At 30.6% G+C, this 18,134-nt stretch overlaps 4 protein-coding genes across 4 annotated transcripts in view; 3 read left to right on the top strand and 1 right to left on the bottom strand.

The window, feature by feature from the left end:
• The window catches only part of Atf6 (bZIP_ATF6 domain-containing protein ATf6), a 4,247-nt gene extending 459 nt beyond the window's left edge, over positions 1-3,788 (bottom strand). The window contains exons 1-6 of the mRNA XM_018522980.1: positions 3,462-3,788; positions 2,736-3,151; positions 2,437-2,659; positions 1,359-1,912; positions 1,092-1,258; positions 80-699 (exon numbers count right to left, since the gene is read on the bottom strand). Of these exons, the coding sequence (XP_018378482.1) occupies positions 80-699; positions 1,092-1,258; positions 1,359-1,912; positions 2,437-2,659; positions 2,736-3,151; positions 3,462-3,546 (2,065 nt within the window). The 5' untranslated portion in view covers positions 3,547-3,788. The remainder of the gene's footprint in view (positions 1-79; positions 700-1,091; positions 1,259-1,358; positions 1,913-2,436; positions 2,660-2,735; positions 3,152-3,461) is intronic.
• Positions 3,789-6,456: 2,668 nt separating this feature from the next.
• On the top strand, positions 6,457-12,418 carry Mys45A (SDA1 domain containing protein Mys45A). The gene is given in 9 exon segments (XM_018523011.1): positions 6,457-6,543; positions 7,240-7,344; positions 9,421-9,519; positions 9,608-10,123; positions 10,204-10,438; positions 10,680-10,815; positions 10,909-11,232; positions 11,234-11,840; positions 12,179-12,418. Coding segments are annotated over 9 exon segments (2,310 nt in total). The 3' UTR covers positions 12,380-12,418.
• Orc5 (origin recognition complex subunit 5) lies at positions 7,578-8,893 on the top strand. Its single transcript, XM_018523012.1, has one exon. The coding sequence runs from the start codon at positions 7,578-7,580 to the stop codon at positions 8,889-8,891; it is 1,314 nt and encodes a 437-aa protein (XP_018378514.1). The 3' UTR covers positions 8,892-8,893.
• Positions 12,419-13,479: 1,061 nt separating the features above from the next.
• Positions 13,480-16,860, top strand: CCT1 (chaperonin containing TCP1 subunit 1). Its single transcript, XM_018522970.1, has 10 exons — positions 13,480-13,683; positions 14,248-14,333; positions 14,434-14,562; positions 14,648-14,745; positions 14,923-15,033; positions 15,131-15,536; positions 15,603-15,805; positions 15,948-16,140; positions 16,217-16,380; positions 16,451-16,860. The coding sequence occupies exons 1-10, from the start codon at positions 13,611-13,613 to the stop codon at positions 16,659-16,661; spliced, it is 1,674 nt and encodes a 557-aa protein (XP_018378472.1). The 5' UTR covers positions 13,480-13,610; the 3' UTR covers positions 16,662-16,860.
• Positions 16,861-18,134: the final 1,274 nt, after the last annotated feature.

Below are 18,134 nucleotides of genomic sequence, written 5' to 3'. Positions count from 1 at the left end.
TGTGTGTGTGTGTGTGTGTGTGTGTGTGTGTGTGTGTGTGTGTGTGTGTGTGTGTGTACGTTCATATAATATTATTTACCGTTTATAGATACAGCAGGTAGAACTAAAGACATTTTAGGTCTAGCTGTGTTATTCTTCCGGGAAGCTGGCAATAATAAGTGTTCGCCACTAAACCAGACAACATAAAATGTATCATCTTTTCTTCCTAAAGCTTCAAATAAAGAGGCATGTTCGCTCAATATTGGAGAAAAGATCTCAATTGCATTATTATCTGAATACTGATTAACGGCAGGAATGTCGATCATTTTATGCATAGTTTTTATTTTCCTATCTCGTGATAGGTACAATTTCTTTCTAGTTTTTTCTTCCAATGGTGATCTCGACAACGATACATTTAACGAATTTGTCTGTAACTTCGTTTTCCTTAGAGCAGTCTGATTATCTTGATCAGATTCACCAACGATCCATCGTCTTAATTCGTTGTCTAAACGTATGGACTCACTCTGATTAATATACATTGGACATATTGGTTGGTGTATTGGTATACTTTTATTAAAACTTTCTTCAATTCGATCTTCTATATTGTTATCGGTTTCATCTACCGTCCAGAACAATCTTCTGCTATGTTTATCCTTTGCTATAGATACTGATAAACTATCAGATTCAGTTTTAAAATGTACATTTTGTGAAAGTGTTGCCCTTAAAAAATAAAAAGATAATTTTTGTGTCGTATAAAATATAATTTTTATAAAATATACAATGCAATAGTCTGTTTAAGGAATCTCAAAATACCTTCACTGACTTTTGAGAAAATTTCGAATCTTAAAAAAAACTTACATTGTACCTTCTTTTTACATCATGTTAAAACTGATATTAAATTATAAAGCAACTTTTTAGAAACAATTTTCTTCCTTGTATTGTATTCACAAATGTGCCAAAAAATAAAATACTTAACATGTTCAGATTTTATTTTATGAAGATACATGTATAAATTATTAATATTAAAATTAAATTACATTCTCTAGAAAACTTTTTATTAAATCACATGTGTAATGTATAAGTAGAAAGATGCACTGTAACGCTACGCTTACCTAAAGCCGTCAACGTTGAAAGACACCATGAAAATTATACCGAAAAGAATAACGGCGCTTCCCTTTATTTTCTTTTTCAAGGGATTAAAATTGAAATTTTTATGCTTGTTATTATTTGTGATATTGTTTTCCATTTCTAACAGTCTCTGTTTTAAAATTGTATTTTCCTAAAAAAAATATATATAATATTGAAAAATAATTTATATTTTTTATTAAAAATTTACAAATATAATGTATATATGTACAGATAAAGCACAGATTGTTTACCGATTTTAATTGTTTATTCTCTTCCTTCAACTCAGATACTTGTTTCTCCAAAGAAGATACATATTCCTTTTTCTTCTTTCGTGAGAGACAAGCAGATTCTCTATTTTTTATCATTCTTTGTTGTCTTTTTAATGCCTTTAATTTATATTCTTGATTGTTTTTTGGCAAATTCACAAGATCAATCGCTTCATTTTGTACAATTAACGAATTGGAGTTTATTTTATTCTGCATTACTTGAAATGGTGTATAACTTACAGTTTTGTTTGAAACAACAATATTGTTACTTTTCACAGATCCATTATTTAAAATAGTAGAAGTATCTATTGACTCCGTAGTATTCGTTGGACAAATGTTTGGTATAGTATTGATTATTTTTACATTCTGTGGTAACTGAAATGTAGTAGTTTCCGTTTTATCAGTTGAGTTAATATTCAATGAATTTTGTTTATTTGTTGGTAATATCCGAAGTTTTGAAGGATACAATATTTGCTGTAAATTTGCGTTCTGTGCAAATGTTCCAATGTCTTGGAGAAAAATAGTATTTTGAGGCTCGCCTGTAGGTATTAAAAATATTCTAGATATATGTATGTATATGTATATGTGTGTGTATATGTATGTATATATATATATATAATTATATACATTATATATAAAAAATCATTTTTTGGTTACTTTTTGTTCACAGAGAACAGATTATTGACTTTTTGTTCACAGAGAACAAATTTAATTACAGTGAATTTTTATATCTTAACTTTTTAGTTTGTTATTTTTGTGAACTTTATAACTTACTCTTACATGTCCTTTCTATTATTATTAATTTATAGAGAATATGAAATATTTTGGGTACACTACAAGTTTGTAGTGAATAATGACTACGAAAATAATCGATTGTCCATAATAATAAAAGCTATTTTTTCCAGACAAAACAAAACACACTAAGATGAGAATTTTTAATAGTTCTAATGTTTGATGATATCACACATATTAAAATTTAGTAGTTTCTAAGATCATATACTCTTTTTTGTTTTGCAAACACATTCGAAGATTATCTTATATAAAGATAATGTAATATTTTTACCATATTTCATATTTTGTGAAATATTTATAGGTTGGATATGAGCTTGCTTCGCAAAATCCGCTTTTGCGAGTATACCATATTTTGGAGGCTCTGTGTCTTCTTTACTAACAGGTATGAATTTAATTTGTTGCATTACACTTGATGAACTTAAAGGTGATTGAGGTGATTGTGATAATGGAGATGTGCATTGCGGAGAAGAAATTATTGGTGTCTCTAAAGTAAACTAAAAGAAAAAATTCATTAAATATGCATTAAATTTTTACATTTTTTGTCAACATTATATATCTTATGGAACATACTTCTGCTTTTATATTTTGCATTGTACAGTTTGACGCTTCTTGCATCGAACATTTCACTTGCCTATCTGAATCATTAGATTCTGAATGGTTAAGGCTACTGGGCGATAGTGGAAATTGTACAGTTGGACTTTCAGGTTCAAATTTAATTTCATTTCTTATCTCGTCTATTTCCTCCAATCCTATAAAAATTCCAGGTAAATAATTATTTCTAAAAGATAATACTTTATATATGTATATATATATATATATATATGTATATTCTTTAAAGGGGGTCCATAAGTCAAAAATATTTTTCACTCCTTCATTTGTAGTTTTATCATAATCCAACATCATATCTCCTTCTGGCATAATAGGTATTCCTAATTCAGAACTCCATGATTGAAAAAGATCATCAGAAACAAACTGATTGCTTCCTTCTATAAAAGAAATGTTCTGATTATAGAATATTTTTGATCCATAACACTGTAAAGTCAGATACTTAATTTCATTTTACTTTCCTTATATACTATGCTATATTATTTATTTTATTTTATTCTTTATACGTAACACTATATTAATAGATTGTGATAGAAATGACAACATACAAAGTAAATAAGAAATTCCTTTACCTATGTGTAAACATTGAGTCAAATTATGATATTACTTACTTAATTTTATTAGATTTTATATATACATAATCAACATACAACACAATGATAATAAAAAATATACATAATAATACTTAACCTAAAAATTCGAACTCTGGAAACATTTGTGCCTCAGATGCCGTAATTCCGCCGTTGTTTCGTTGTCCAAATTCTATACTCGGCATGTTTCCACTTAACAAAGCGTGCCTCGATGGTAAACGTGGAATTTTATATATTGAAACACTCAATGAAAAAATTCAAACTCAAATTAATGACACAGTGAGAGCTGAGTATGTTTATATTTATGTTTATATCTGTGATGACATTTAACTGCTGTGATGGCTATAAAGATATCCTTCTATTCTGATATCTGACAGTTCCTGACAGTTTCTGAGAGCAGTTTCTCACAGCAATTAATGCCAGTTTTTTATATTCCTTATTATACTAGCGCATCACGTCTGTTTTGTGAAATGAGAACTTAAGGGTATATCCACACAAACCTGCATAGCCGCATAAACGTATGCATAAATAAAATTATCCAATCACATTTTACGTGCGTCTTTGTAGGAGATATGCGAATGGATAATTTTCTTTATGCATACGTTTATGCAGCTATGCAAGTTCTGTGGATATATCCTAAAGCGGGGAGCACAGACTCTTGCATAACGCATAACACGTAATGCATTGGTTCAATTTCTTATGCTTCATGTGTTATGCGTTATGCAAGAGTCTGTGCTCCCCGCTTAAGTCCCAGACACAATGCGAAGAAATAGCGATAGCGATAGAAATAACACGATTTCAACCTATCAGAAATCAGATACACTGGAATATACAGTTTCTGGGGTGAAATCACACGGTGCGAAATAGGGCTAGGTAGAGTTCCTATAACAGGGGCCCTATTCTTGAACAAATATCGCATACAAAAATAGCAATTCCGTATACAATCGACCAATCACAGTCGAGAAACTATTATTTTCGTATGCGAAAATTATTCGTATGTGCTCAAGAATAGGGGTCCAGAGTCTAGACAATACTGAAGCAATTGCTGATTGGTTCCGTCATTAAAAGTCAATTGACTCTATCGTTAACTAGCGACAGCCAATGGCAGGATAATTCTGGAAGAAAGGGCGGCTCTTATTGGCTATCACTAGTCAACGATAGCGATAATTGTCAATAAAATGTTTAGAGAATTTCGCAACAGCAGTATAGATTAATATATACATTAAACAGATATATCATTATTATAGATGATTGCAAAACATATTGACACGCTGTCAGACATATTTTGCTTGCTTGTACAATTTAATTCGGGGTGATCCTGATTGATCACGGCTCGATTGGACACCACCAATCACAGCAACCAGATGCCTAGGAGCTTTGTAGTCTCAAGCGCTGTGAGTGGCTCGTGTCCAATTGAGCCGTGTCCAACTGGGTGCCACCCGCGAGCGCTGTTGAGTTCGCTGAACGCAGCCAATGTCGTTGGTTCAGATAAGGCACTATAATATAAGTATTAGCATCCGCCATTTTTAGCCCTTTTCTCACTCTCTTGCTCCTTTCCTCAAGCTCTTGCCTTTGATTGGCTTATTCCGTTAGATTTAAAAATATAGACCAAACAGATACAAGAGCTCACTGATCGCTCAATGAACAGTCATAATAGTACTGAATGCACTCATTGCTTGAGATTAAGGGCCTGAGCGCAATAGAGGAACAGGAATTAGATATTAAGATTTTGACCTATCAGAAATTGATTACATCGGAATACACGGTTTCTGATAGGTTGAAATCTTAATATCTAATTCTTGTTCCTCTATTGTGCGCAGGCCCTAAGGCCGGAATCAGACTACGCATTGAAGAAAGAGATTGAAGATTGAAAGATTGAAGTTTGACCAATCAGAACAAAAGGAGCCAAAATTTCTTTGTCCTCATTGGTAAAATTTTAATCTTTAATCTTCAATCTGAAGCTGGATTTTCATTTGACGCTCAACACTCATTTTCAGCGTCAAAACAGATCACGTGATCAAACTTGACGCTTGATATTCAATTTTGATCACGTCATCTGTTTTGACGCTAAAAATGAGTGTCGAGCGTCAGCATGAAAAGACATCTTAAGCCCGGATCCCTTATACGGGCAACAGCGCTTTGACACAGAGCGCTAATTGGTGAAAAGCCAGTTGTGGGGGTAAAATTTTCCCCCATCATCCCGTTTTTCACCAATCAGCGTTCGGTATCAAAGCGCTGTTGCCCGTATGAGGATCCAGGCTAAAGCGGGGAGCACAGACTCTTGCATAACGCATAACACATGAGGCATAAGAAATTGAACCAACCAGAGTTCTCTATTATATGGAAGGGAAAGAAACGGAGAACTTCGATTGGTACATATTCTTATGCATTACGTGTTATGCGTTATGCAAGAGTCTGTGCTCCCCGCTATAATCTTCAATGCATATGGCCGCAGCACACACTCTTGCATAATGCATAGTGCATAAAGGAATCAACCAATCACAGTTCTAGTTTTTCATGGAATGTGAGGAAGGGAAAGATTCTGATTAGTTGATTCGCTTATGCACTATGCGTTATGCGTCATGCAAGAGTGTGTGCTGCGGCCTATAGTCTGATTCCGGCCTAAACGGGGACACCCGGGTGATGTTTCTGAACGCAGTCTTTGGTTGCACGTGGAGTAGAAAGGAACGGTATTTATTGAATTAGAAGTTACAAGATTTCGTGCAGTAAATGAGGTTATTAAAGATTTGGGATATTGCGATTTGATGTTTGATATACAAATGAGTATAGGATAAGATTGCAGCGTTTCATTGAAAATCTAGACCGAAAACGACCCATAAAGATCAGATAATAGAAACCCATTAAAACCCATGTAGAACGTATGTATAAAAACAACATATCGTTATTTTCATGCTTGCGCTTTTTTTTTTAAAAAAGAATGATAGCGCGAGTAGTTACGATTTCGTTTTTAAAGCTATGAAAGTATACGGAATCTGACTAATAAAGATGCTTTCCTCATTATTTTTCGTGTTTCATTAAATCCTATTGCGTTTTCTCCTAATGATTATAATTATTTATTTGTATAGGTTTTAAAAATGGTAAGACATAACAATCAGTTACCAGATAATCTTCCACAATTGCAGAATCTTATTAAACGTGATTCGGAGTCTTACAAAGAAGAGGTAAATCTTATATATTTTTGTGTTTTATTTTTCTATATTAGATATATCCTTGTTTATATTCCTTATATTCCTTATATTATTATATTCTTGTATCTTGTAAATGTAAATGAAATATGAATTCCCAAAAGAAATTGTGATTCATCTGCTTTAGCTCTCCGTTTTCCTATAAATCCAAGATATACGTGGGATGAGCTTTGGGATTGAACACAGAATCTATCGAGTTTATTATTTCATATTCTCATGTAGAACAATGCTTTTATTTTTGTTTTATATTTTATTGTTCATTGCTGTATTAATTGCTTTATCAATTGTATATGTATATAATTTTTTTGTAATACATGCATTTATGAAATGCTTGATTATGTAATTTTATTTTGTTGCATATCATATTAATAGAACGTAAGTATGAAAACGACATATCATTATTTTCATACTTGCGCTTAGTTTTAAAAACTTCTTTTTCATAAAGCTACTAAGGTCTGAATCAGATTTTGTAATAAAGATACTTTCTTGTTAGTTTCCATGTTTTGCTAGTTCTTCATTACATTTTCTCTTATAATGATCAGTTATTTCTTCATGGACTTTAAAAATAAGATAGTTTACAAGCAATCCCTGTGTATTCTTGTATATATGTTGCATAAAGAAAGAAAACCGCATGGTTATTTTAAATGTTTAACATAATATGTTTAATTACAGTTTCTTCAGCAACATCTGCATTATAAGTCTACTCTAGAAGTTTTTCGTCTGGAGCCTACACAATTTAACAAAAGTCTCGATGAGCTAGTAACCTTCTTGGCTCAGGTTAGCACATACACATATGTTTAAACCATAGTAATAAAAGTATATGCGATTTGGCTAAATTTAAGTATCATCTTAAGTCCATTATAAGAATGCTATAAGGAACGTCCATTATAAGAACTAATTTATCAAAGCTATTGTTTGTCTCTCTCAGATAAGTGTGACATAATCAACGATAAAAACTAAAAATTGATTGTACTCCAATTTTATTTTTTGAGTAATTTTAAGGTTTAATCATGGAAAAATATTTAAAAAAGTTAAAAAAAAAAAACATTATATGCCGTGAGGAAATTGTATCACGGCTGTATTCTTTAATTGGCATAGCAGATGAACCGATGCCAGAGAGCATTTTCGTTTATGGACACATGGCTACTGGAAAGTCGTTAATTATACAAAGTTTGCTCAATTATTTAAAGTATAATGTTAGTTATGTTAATTGTATAGAGCATTTAGGTAGTAAACACATATATAATTACATCCTGGATGATTTAGTCACATCTATAAAAGAATCAAATGGTGACATACAATTGAAACATAACTGCGACAATATTATGGATTTTATAATTGAACTTAAAAAGATTTCTTGCAATGATAAACGTCCGATCGTGTTAGTATTCGATAAATGTCATAAGATAAGGCATTTTGATGTGACTTTTTTACCAGCGATCTTAAGACTCAGAGAGTTAGCCGGTATTAATATATGTACAATTTTGATAAGCGAGATTGTTTGGGATAAATTCAATACCAAGATAGGTGCATTGAGGCCTGTAAAGATTTATTTTCCCCAGTATACGAAGGACGAATTAGCGCAATTGTTATTATTAGATAAGCCAACGAGTTATGATACAGATTTTTATAAGAATTATTTGAATCTTTTTCTTTCTGTATTTTTCCGATTTTGTAGAGATCTAAACGAGCTTCGGCACATGGTTAAAATAAATTTTGCAAAATATGTAGAACCTATTGAAAGTAAGCGAATCGAGCCAGATAACGTTACTGCACTATGGAGGAACATCTCTGCTACTTTGAGATCCAATTTGGAAATTATTTACCTTAGAGTTTCTACGAGCGATTTTTTGCAACCTGATTATCAAATGTCTCGAGAAATTGAGTCAACAACAAAACTAGCTTTGAGTTTTGAACTACCGTTTTACGCGAAGTACATGCTAATCGCGGCGTATTTAGCTTCGTATAATCCCGTTAAGTATGACAAGCATATTTTTATGAAGCAAAGTAGTAAGAGAAAAAAAAAGATGCGATCAATTAAGAAAACGGGAAAAGATGCGGAAAAGAAATGTCGAGTATTTACTATCTCAAGAATGCTCGCAATCTTTTGCGCTATTCTCGATGAAAAAGTAGATATCAATGCTAATTTACTCGCTCAAATCTCTACCATGTGCCAGCTTGGTTTATTATCTATTGTCGGAGATAACATTACGCAGTTGGATGAAACAAAATTCAAGTGCTGTGCAAGTCACGACTTTATTATCGTTGTAGCTAAAACGGTTGGCTTTGAAATAAAAAATTACTTGAACGTGAATATGGCTTAAACATGCTTTATATACACAATTTTTATGTTCATGTTTAGTTATAATTTTATGTGTGTGTTTATTTCTAACAGCTTTGCCTAACGTTTTATTATACGAAGAGTTCTTAAGTAATAAAGAAAAAAAAACTTACGTATTTATGTTAGATATTTATATTAGAATAAGAGATTTTATTTATATATATATGAAATATGTAATAGTTTGTAACGTAATGAAATAAATTTGAACCATGTGAAATTTAATTTTGTGTGTAAATTGATATGATAATTTGATTTTCTTTTTATTAAAAGTTTTATAAACGCGTACATTGTATTTATTTAAACATTTCTTATTTTTCAAAATGTTAATATTTAAATGTTTAAATTAAAATATAGTTATCGATTGTGTACATAAATACATAAGTAATGTACATAACAGTATTATAGATAATAACTCATTGTAATTTATTAACTGCACAATTATTATTCTTATAATTTTAAGAAATCACTCAATAAAATGGGTGCTATACATATTTGTATGCATATTATTACAGGTTGCTCATTGTTATCCAAATGATTTGAAAACATATCCTCAAGAGATTATCGATATATTACAAACTCATAACATCATACTAGACAATGAAATGCGAATGGTAAGCATAATATACATGGAAATTAAATTATGCTATCAAATATGAATGCATACAAATTATTACTATATTATAATTATATTCTTTGCAGACATTTTGTAAAGCGTTGATTCAACTACGCAACAAATCTCTCTTAGAACCTACTGCACTTCTCAGTTTATTTTTTGAACTTTTAAGATGTCAAGATAAAATCTTGAGACAATTCCTCCAAACTCATGTTGTCACAGATATTAAAAATATTAACGCAAAGCATAAAAATGCCAAAGTTAATACAGTGTTACAAAATTTTATGTTCTCTATGTTAAAAGATCCTAATGTCAGAGCCGCGAAGATGTCTGTGGATATTATGATAGAATTGTATAATAAAAATGTTTGGAACGACGTCAAGACTGTCAATGTTATAGCAACAGGTTGCTTTTCAAAAATAACAAAAGTAATGGTTGCTAGTTTGAAATTTTTTTTGGGAACTCATTTGGAAGAAAAAGAAAGTGATGACAGTGATTCAGATGATGAGCCAAGTATGAAGGAAATTATGATGGCTAATAAAGTAAACAAAAAAACGAAGAAACGTCAGAAGCAATTAAAAAAAGCTAAACAATCATTCGTAGTAAGTTTAATATTACAGAATTCATCGTGATATTTATAAGAAATATAAACCATAACTTCTAATTTTAATGTATTTTTCAGAAAGCTAAAAAGAAGAAATCTAAAGCGCCGCAATATAATTTTTCAGCATTGCATCTAATTCACGATCCACAAAATTTTGCTGAAAAATTATTCAAGCAGATAGAAAAAAATAATGATAGATTTGAAGTAAAACTTATGACTCTGGATGTTGTGTCTAGACTTATTGGCTTGCACAGTTTATTTCTCTTGAACTTTTATCCGTATATACAAAGGTTCATTCAGCCTCATCAACGAGGTAAGAGTAATAATATAACGTAGTTATTATATAATTTTAATATTGTCTAATTGCTAAATATTTAAATTTTTTAATAAATATCTGTCTTTATTTAATATTTTAAGGTATGTATTACTGTTGATTTTCTTGATTGCTATACAAGCTTTATAAATTTTTATTGGTTCTGAATCGTGAAAAAAATATGTAGTTTATTTACGTAACTTTATTTAGATATTATTTTTGTTTTTGTTTTTTTTTTCAGAGGTTACGAAACTTTTACAATTTGTAGCTCAGGCTTCACATGAATTAGTACCACCTGATATGTTAGAACCCGTTTTAAAGACATTGGCAAACAATTTCATAACGGAAAGAAATTCTGCGGATGTGATGGCTATCGGGTATGTATAAATCTATTTTAATAATTTATTTGTTACGAATATGCATACTGTATTGCTCATATCTCGCTATTTATTTATAATATATATTTCCAGTTTAAATACTGTACGCGAAATATGTACACGATGTCCATTGGCCATGAATGAGGATCTACTTGAGGATTTAACACGCTACAAGCATTATAAGGAACGTTCCGTTATGATGGCAGCGCATTCTTTAATTGGAACGTTCAGGCGTATAATGCCCGACTTATTACGTAAAAAAGACAAAGGCCGTCCTACAGAAGCTAATGTTATGATAAAGTCTTCCAAATATGGTGAAATTCGAGCAAGCGAGTTTGTTTATATAAATATATTCAATTATTATACCAATTATATATTTATTTTTGATAAAAATTATATAAAAATCTATTCAAATATAGGATGATGACGAGTGGATCGATGTAAGTGAAAACAATGAGGAGGAAATCGGTGACGAGGAAATCAGCGACGAAGAAATCAGCGACGAAGAAATCAATGACGAGGAAATCAGGGACGAGGAAATCGACGAGAACGAGTTGACTAGTGAATCGACGAAATCTTCCATTAGTGAAAATAAGAATGATAAAACTTTGATGTTATCACATAGTGAGAATAATAGTGCGCAGAATACTTGTGAAGTGGATAGCGGAGAACAAAAAACAAATAAAGTTTCGCAAAAGAAAAACGCTTTAACAAAGCAAGAAAAGAAGGCACAAAAATTAGAGAAGAAAGCAAAATTTAAATTTGAAAAAAATGAAGAATTAACGGCTGAGAGAAAAACAAAGGCATCTGTGATATCTACAGAAAGATTACTCACGGATAAGGATTTCAGAAAAATTGATGTCGCATTAGCAAAGCAAGACGTAACATACATTAAACGTAGCGTTAAGAGAACGCACGATCTAATAGAGACAGATAAAGGTGGAGAATTGGTAAAACTTAGCGATATAGAAAACATATATAAGAAACGCAAGCATGATAAGGCTGCCCGACAGAAATCTGTTAAGGTACGTATAAAGTGTTAAGGATTATTTATACTGGCCGTAATCTTTAAGAGAGAGAGAGAATTGACCAGTCACAGTCGAATGAAAGAGGAATAGTCAATTATGATTGATCAATTGTTATAAATTATATGACATAAGTTAACAGATTACAGCCAGTGTAATACCCAATTTCTTCACTTCCAGATAAGTTGCGAATAACCTTATCCAGAAGATATCTCCATTGTATTCTGGGAGATATCTCTTGGATAAAGTTATCTAGAGGCGAAGAAATTGGGCATAAATGATTCTTTTAACTTGATGTATGAGAATAATATAGCTCAGGTACATCATTAAATTTACAGAAGGGGCAGGAAGAACGAGACAAATTCGGTTTTAAGGATCGGCGACAAAATCCATTATGCAGTACCACAAATCGTGAGAAGAGAAAAGGAAAAGCATTTTCAATGTTAAAGCAGAAATTAAGAACAAAAGTAAAGCGATCTTTTAGAGAGAAACAAATAGCTCTTAAAAATCATCTGATAAAGCAAAAAAGAATGAAGTAATTGGTATTGTAATTAATTTTTACTCCACATTTTTCTTAATAATAGACATATAATGTACAATTTGATATACATATATAATGTACAATATAATGTACAATAATGCACTTTTAAATATATTCTGACTAAAAAGCTAAGATGGACCATGTGTTGTGTACTTGTAAGCACGTCAGTGCTTTTCTTTGTATTTTTATTTTCCTTCTTTTGTATAAATACTGAATCATACTTCTTTTGTATACTATGTCAATTTTATTAAGATTACATCAACAATTGATATGATATTTCGATGAACGTAATTTCCAAAGTTTTACGTAATATAAAAAGAATCTCGTCTCACGTTTATTTGTGAATAACAAGAAGGATATTATATTGATATTAATTTTTACCGTAGAGCTAAATCAAGAAAAATTGTAATCAAATAAAAAATAAGACAGGATAAATTGTAAAGAAATTATAAGTAAATGAGATGTAAGTAGAAATATATTGATAGTAACAAAAGTGAGCGAAAATGATCTGTAACTTAGCGAATCGAGTCTGTTGTCTATAAACATTCATATTATGTCTACGATTAGATCTAGAATTCTCTATTGAATATCTTTATTTTATTTCATGCCATTTACATAAATTGTTACTCTCACTATAGAATGAGGAAGGATATAAATATTCTCATACTGAATATATCATGTATATACTGTATGCTAATAAAAAAAAAATATATATATATTATATAAAGTGATTACATAAAATTTTATACATGCAATTATACTTCTAACACGCGGTAGCACATTTTGAACTTGATGAATCGGAACAAAAAATATTCGTTTCTTTTGAATTTCGATTGCAACTCGATTTTCTATCGGAATAGTCGATGTTTATTTGACTTTTTTAATTTAATTAAAAAATTAAATATTAAATCCTAATTGATTTTCTTTTCTGCTACACTCGTAATTTTCATGATTTTCGAAATTAATAGAAGCTTCGCTTTTTAGTCCAATTTATTTCAACTGGTTGCCAATCACGTTCGAGGATAAAATGCGTGGCCAATAGTTGTTGATGTAACATTTGACCATAAAAGGAAAGGAAGTAAGAAATGAAGTTGGGCGCTGACAGTCATTTTATTGTTCGTCTTTACACGCGGCTCTTCTGGGTTGTTCCCTCGGTTCCTTAGCGTCGTCATTGCGAGCAACGTGATTTTGTACTTACGTCGTTTTAAAGTAACAACAATTTCTTTAAAATGTCGACGGTAGCGAGTCCTTTAGCCGTTGGAGGCATCCGACAATCGGGAGCACCAGTGCGAACACAAAATGGTACGAATACTGATCAGTCCACAGTTTGGTTATATCATGTCCCGTAGTTCTTGAAAAGTGTTTTGTCGATTTTTCCGTAAAAAATCTACATATTCACGAAACGGAATTGTAAATATTAGTACCGACTCTTGAACAATTAATTGTTACTACCGTTTTATACGTTATATGAAATCATACCGAGCGTTTAGTAATTGAGAATAGCAACCAGGAAATTAATGACTTAATGTAGATGTACATACATACTTATGTATGTACATCTATGACTCTATCAAATATTAGGTTTATTTTGTTTAAAAATGATAAATTTTGACAATAATTAAAGCAGTGCATTCCACTGGATGCTAATAACACTCTTGGAATCATTTCATCCTTTTTTTATTATCGAATATTTAACAAGGACAAGTGATTATTGCAAGCACCAAGTGGAATGCATCCTTAGGAATATAAATCAACTTGGTATAGCATTTAAAAAATTAATTATATAAATAATAAATAGTTTATATACCTGTATATAATATAATGCCTGTAAATATATGAAGTAAATATATTATTTGTCTTTTTCAGTTATGGCTGCCTGTGCTATCGCTAATATAGTTAAAAGTTCTTTGGGTCCGGTCGGCTTAGATAAAATGCTGGTCGATGACATTGGTGTATGTATTTAGCTTCTATATCTTTTAAAATATATAAAATATAAAGATTTAAAATAAAATATGTTAATTATGACATTATTATGTTAATTGATATTTTCAGGATGTCACTGTTACCAATGATGGCGCAACTATTTTACGCTTATTAGAAGTTGAACATCCAGCTGCACGAGTTCTAGTTGAATTAGCTCAGTTACAAGATGAGGAGGTTGGAGATGGTACTACTTCAGTAGTAAGTGATTCATTTATATTTGTGTATTTAATGGGAAATTTACAATTATATATTTAATATAAAATGCATTGTTTTATATTTAAAGGTCATAGTAGCAGCTGAGCTTTTAAAAAATGCAGATGAACTTGTGAAACAGAAGATACATCCAACTTCAGTCATTAGTGGCTACAGACTTGCCTGCAAGTAAATATCTCACTTAATTTTTTTTACCTTTTTATTTTTATATATCATTTTATTTTTGATATAAAATTAATTGATTAATGTTAATTAATTAAATTATTAACAAAAGGATATTGGATATTTATTAAGAGGAAAAAAGAAATTATAGTTTATGCAACTTACACATGAAATCGATTTCAGAGAAGCATGCAAATACATTCAAGAACACCTTACTGTTAGTGTGGATGAACTTGGAAGGGATTGCTTAGTTAATGTTGCAAAAACATCTATGTCAAGTAAAATTATTGGAGCGTATCCTTTTGATGTTATTTGCAGTCCTTGTTTGCAATTTGTTTTCGATATTTGGTAAAAACAATAATTTAAAATATTTTCTGTAACTAATAATTAGTGATGCCAATTTCTTTGGCAATATGGTAGTTGACGCTGCTAACGCGATAAAAATTAGCGATGGCAAAGGAGGATTTTTATATCCTGTTAAAGCAGTCAATGTTTTGAAAGCACATGGAAAAAGTGTTCGAGAGTCGATTTTGGTTCAAGGATATGCTTTGAACTGTACTGTCGCATCTCAAGCAATGCCGAAGAGGATAACAAATGCGAAAATCGCATGTTTAGACTTTTCGTTGCAGAAAGCAAAAATGAAGTTGGGCGTCGAAGTACTTATTACAGATCCGGAGAAACTCGAAGCCGTTCGTCAACGTGAGGCAGATATTACCAAGGAACGTATTCAGAAGATTCTTGCTGCTGGAACTAATGTCATTCTTTTATCTGGTGGCATTGACGATTTATGCTTAAAGGTATAGTCATATATTTTAAGTGATAAGCTCTAGAATTGAGTGCAATATATTTTGATCTTTCCATAGTATTTCGTGGAGACTAAGACCATGGCAGTGCGTAGATGCAAAAAAGCTGATCTGAAAAGAATCGCTAAAGCTACAGGTGCGCAATTTTTAACTTCGCTGACCAATATGGAAGGAGAGGAGAGTTTCGATGCCAGTTTCTTGGGGGAGGCTGCCGAAGTAGTGCAAGAGATGATATGTGATGACGAGCTTATTTTGATCAAAGGGTATATATTTTGCTACTAGTATAGTGCAATTAATTAATTCAATAATTCTACAATTCAAGTCAGGCATTGATCTTTGAGAGTTTCATAGTACTACAAAAATAATAAAAGCATGATTATTTAGAGCTTCCTTTTTTATTTCAAGGCCAAAAGCACGCACAGCGAGCTCTATTATTTTACGCGGACCAAACGATTATTACTGTGACGAAATGGAACGTTCCATACATGATGCGTTATGCGTCGTCAAAAGAGTCTTGGAAAGTAAGAGCGTCGTAGCAGGAGGAGGTTGCGTGGAGGCTGCACTCTCAATATATTTAGAAAACTTCGCAACATCATTGGTATCATTAAATTCTGAATTTTTTCCAATCAGTTTTTTTTCCTTTCATAAGATATTTATACATTTTTATATTACAGAGCTCCAGAGAACAATTGGCTATAGCGGAATTTGCTCGATCTTTACTAATTATACCAAAAACATTAGCCGTAAACGCTGCACAAGATGCAACCGATCTTGTTGCCAAGCTCCGAGCTTATCATAATTCCAGTATAACAAAACCAGATCTTGTTGACTTGAAGTGGTAAGTTTGTCTTATTTTTTTTGTCATACAAAATAAAAAATTAAAATGAATTATATTTATATTTTTATAGGGTGGGTCTTGATTTACTCGTGGGAAGTATAAGAGATAACAAAAAAGCAGGCGTGTTAGAACCAGCCATTTCAAAAATTAAATCTTTGAAATTTGCCACTGAAGCAGCCATAACCATCCTTCGAATCGATGATATGATTAAACTAGACCCCGAGCGTTCGAAAACTAAATCTTATCAAGACGCCATGGAAGCCGGTGAATTGGAAGATTAATATCAAAATGTGCATTTACATATTATGTTGAATACAATGCGTTTATACGAAAGAAATGTAAAAGATTTGTAAATGTTTCACTGCATATATAAATATTACACGATAATAAAGATTTAAAATCTTGCTGCTCGTATGTTGTATGTAGACAATTTCAGTTTGCGCACGCATAAAATGCTGATAAAGTTTAAAAAATAAAACTATTTCATAATATAATGTTACACTTATTTAATTACATTAATACCATAACAAAATATATTTGTGCTAAAAAGAACATGTAGTATAAATGTTTAATTTTGTATTTATTACTAAAAACTAGGATATTTTTAAACTTACATTTCTTTGAGTTATATGAATAAACTTTTGTTTAAGAAAATTTTGTAGTTAACCATAGTATTTACAGTATAGTGAAAATGTATTTCATACTGTCTATGTTAATTATACCAATCTTATTCAAAGATCTGTGTAATTTAACGATCAGTATGACTTAAATAATATGACTTAAAGCAAATTTATTACGCACGTATATTATAAATTCATTTCAGATAAAAATATAAAATATTATATAAATATATAATAATATGTAATATATACTATTATATAAATAATAATCAATATTAAATTTGTGTCACTCTTCATAAAATTGCGTTTAACATACAAATCCTACATGCGGTAATAAAAAATGTAAATATTTTGTCATAGAATATTTAAAGTAATAAGTTTTAAGTTTAGATGACATTGGGTGTTTTCCAGCAAAGACAATAAATCATTTCATTCTTGTTTAATGTTGACAAACAACAGGAATATAATGATTCAATATGCTACTCTGTCCTTGCTGAAAAACACCTATTTTCTAGCATCACGCATGTGTAAAAGACAAAAATAATTACAAAGAAACGCTTCTCTATTAACTTATAAATTATTATCTGATATATGTATCTGACAGTTCATTAATGGAAAATAATGGAGAATAACAGTTTTAAGTATTATATGATATGTATGTTTAGTAGGTTCAATATCGTTTATAAACGATGTTACATATAAACGATATTTATTTTCTCAATAAACAGGATTAAATAGAAGTTATTTACAATATATTTGTTACATCGTGGTAGTTAACTAATTTTAAACTTAATGACACATTACGAAATAATTTTTTACAATTATACTTTAATGATTTGTTTTGTCTTGATTACATGCTTATTTACAATATAAAATCATCATCTTATTGCCAAATTTTAATAACAAATATTTAGTCCGTTAAAATATATATTGTTTTTTTGTAATATTCTTGTACATCATAAGATAGACATACAAGTACAACAATAAATTATCAAATAATTTTCTTTGATAATTTATAGTACACACACTACTTTCTTTCCGAAAATAGTTTGTTATTACTTTAAAATTTTATTGAGTTACTTGTCCACTTGGTATCTTTTTATTAAATTTTTTAACATGTTTGAAGAAAGATAC

The sequence above is a fragment of the Trachymyrmex cornetzi genome, unplaced genomic scaffold (assembly GCF_001594075.2).
Source record: "Trachymyrmex cornetzi isolate Tcor2-1 unplaced genomic scaffold, Tcor1.1 scaffold1388, whole genome shotgun sequence".
Taxonomy (NCBI): domain Eukaryota; kingdom Metazoa; phylum Arthropoda; class Insecta; order Hymenoptera; family Formicidae; genus Trachymyrmex; species Trachymyrmex cornetzi.
This window is presented reverse-complemented; position numbering and strand designations above follow the sequence as displayed.

Bases quoted from the DNA above. Each gene is read 5' to 3' on its own strand.
- Orc5 (XM_018523012.1), top strand. From the start codon at position 7,578: ATGGAAAAATATTTAAAAAAGTTAAAAAAAAAAAACATTATATGCCGT.
- CCT1 (XM_018522970.1), top strand. From the start codon at position 13,611: ATGTCGACGGTAGCGAGTCCTTTAGCCGTTGGAGGCATCCGACAATCG. The intron at 14,563-14,647 runs GTAAGTGATTCA...TTATATTTAAAG, and splicing joins GAGATGGTACTACTTCAGTA to GTCATAGTAGCAGCTGAGCT. The intron at 16,141-16,216 runs GTATCATTAAAT...TTTATATTACAG, and splicing joins AAAACTTCGCAACATCATTG to AGCTCCAGAGAACAATTGGC.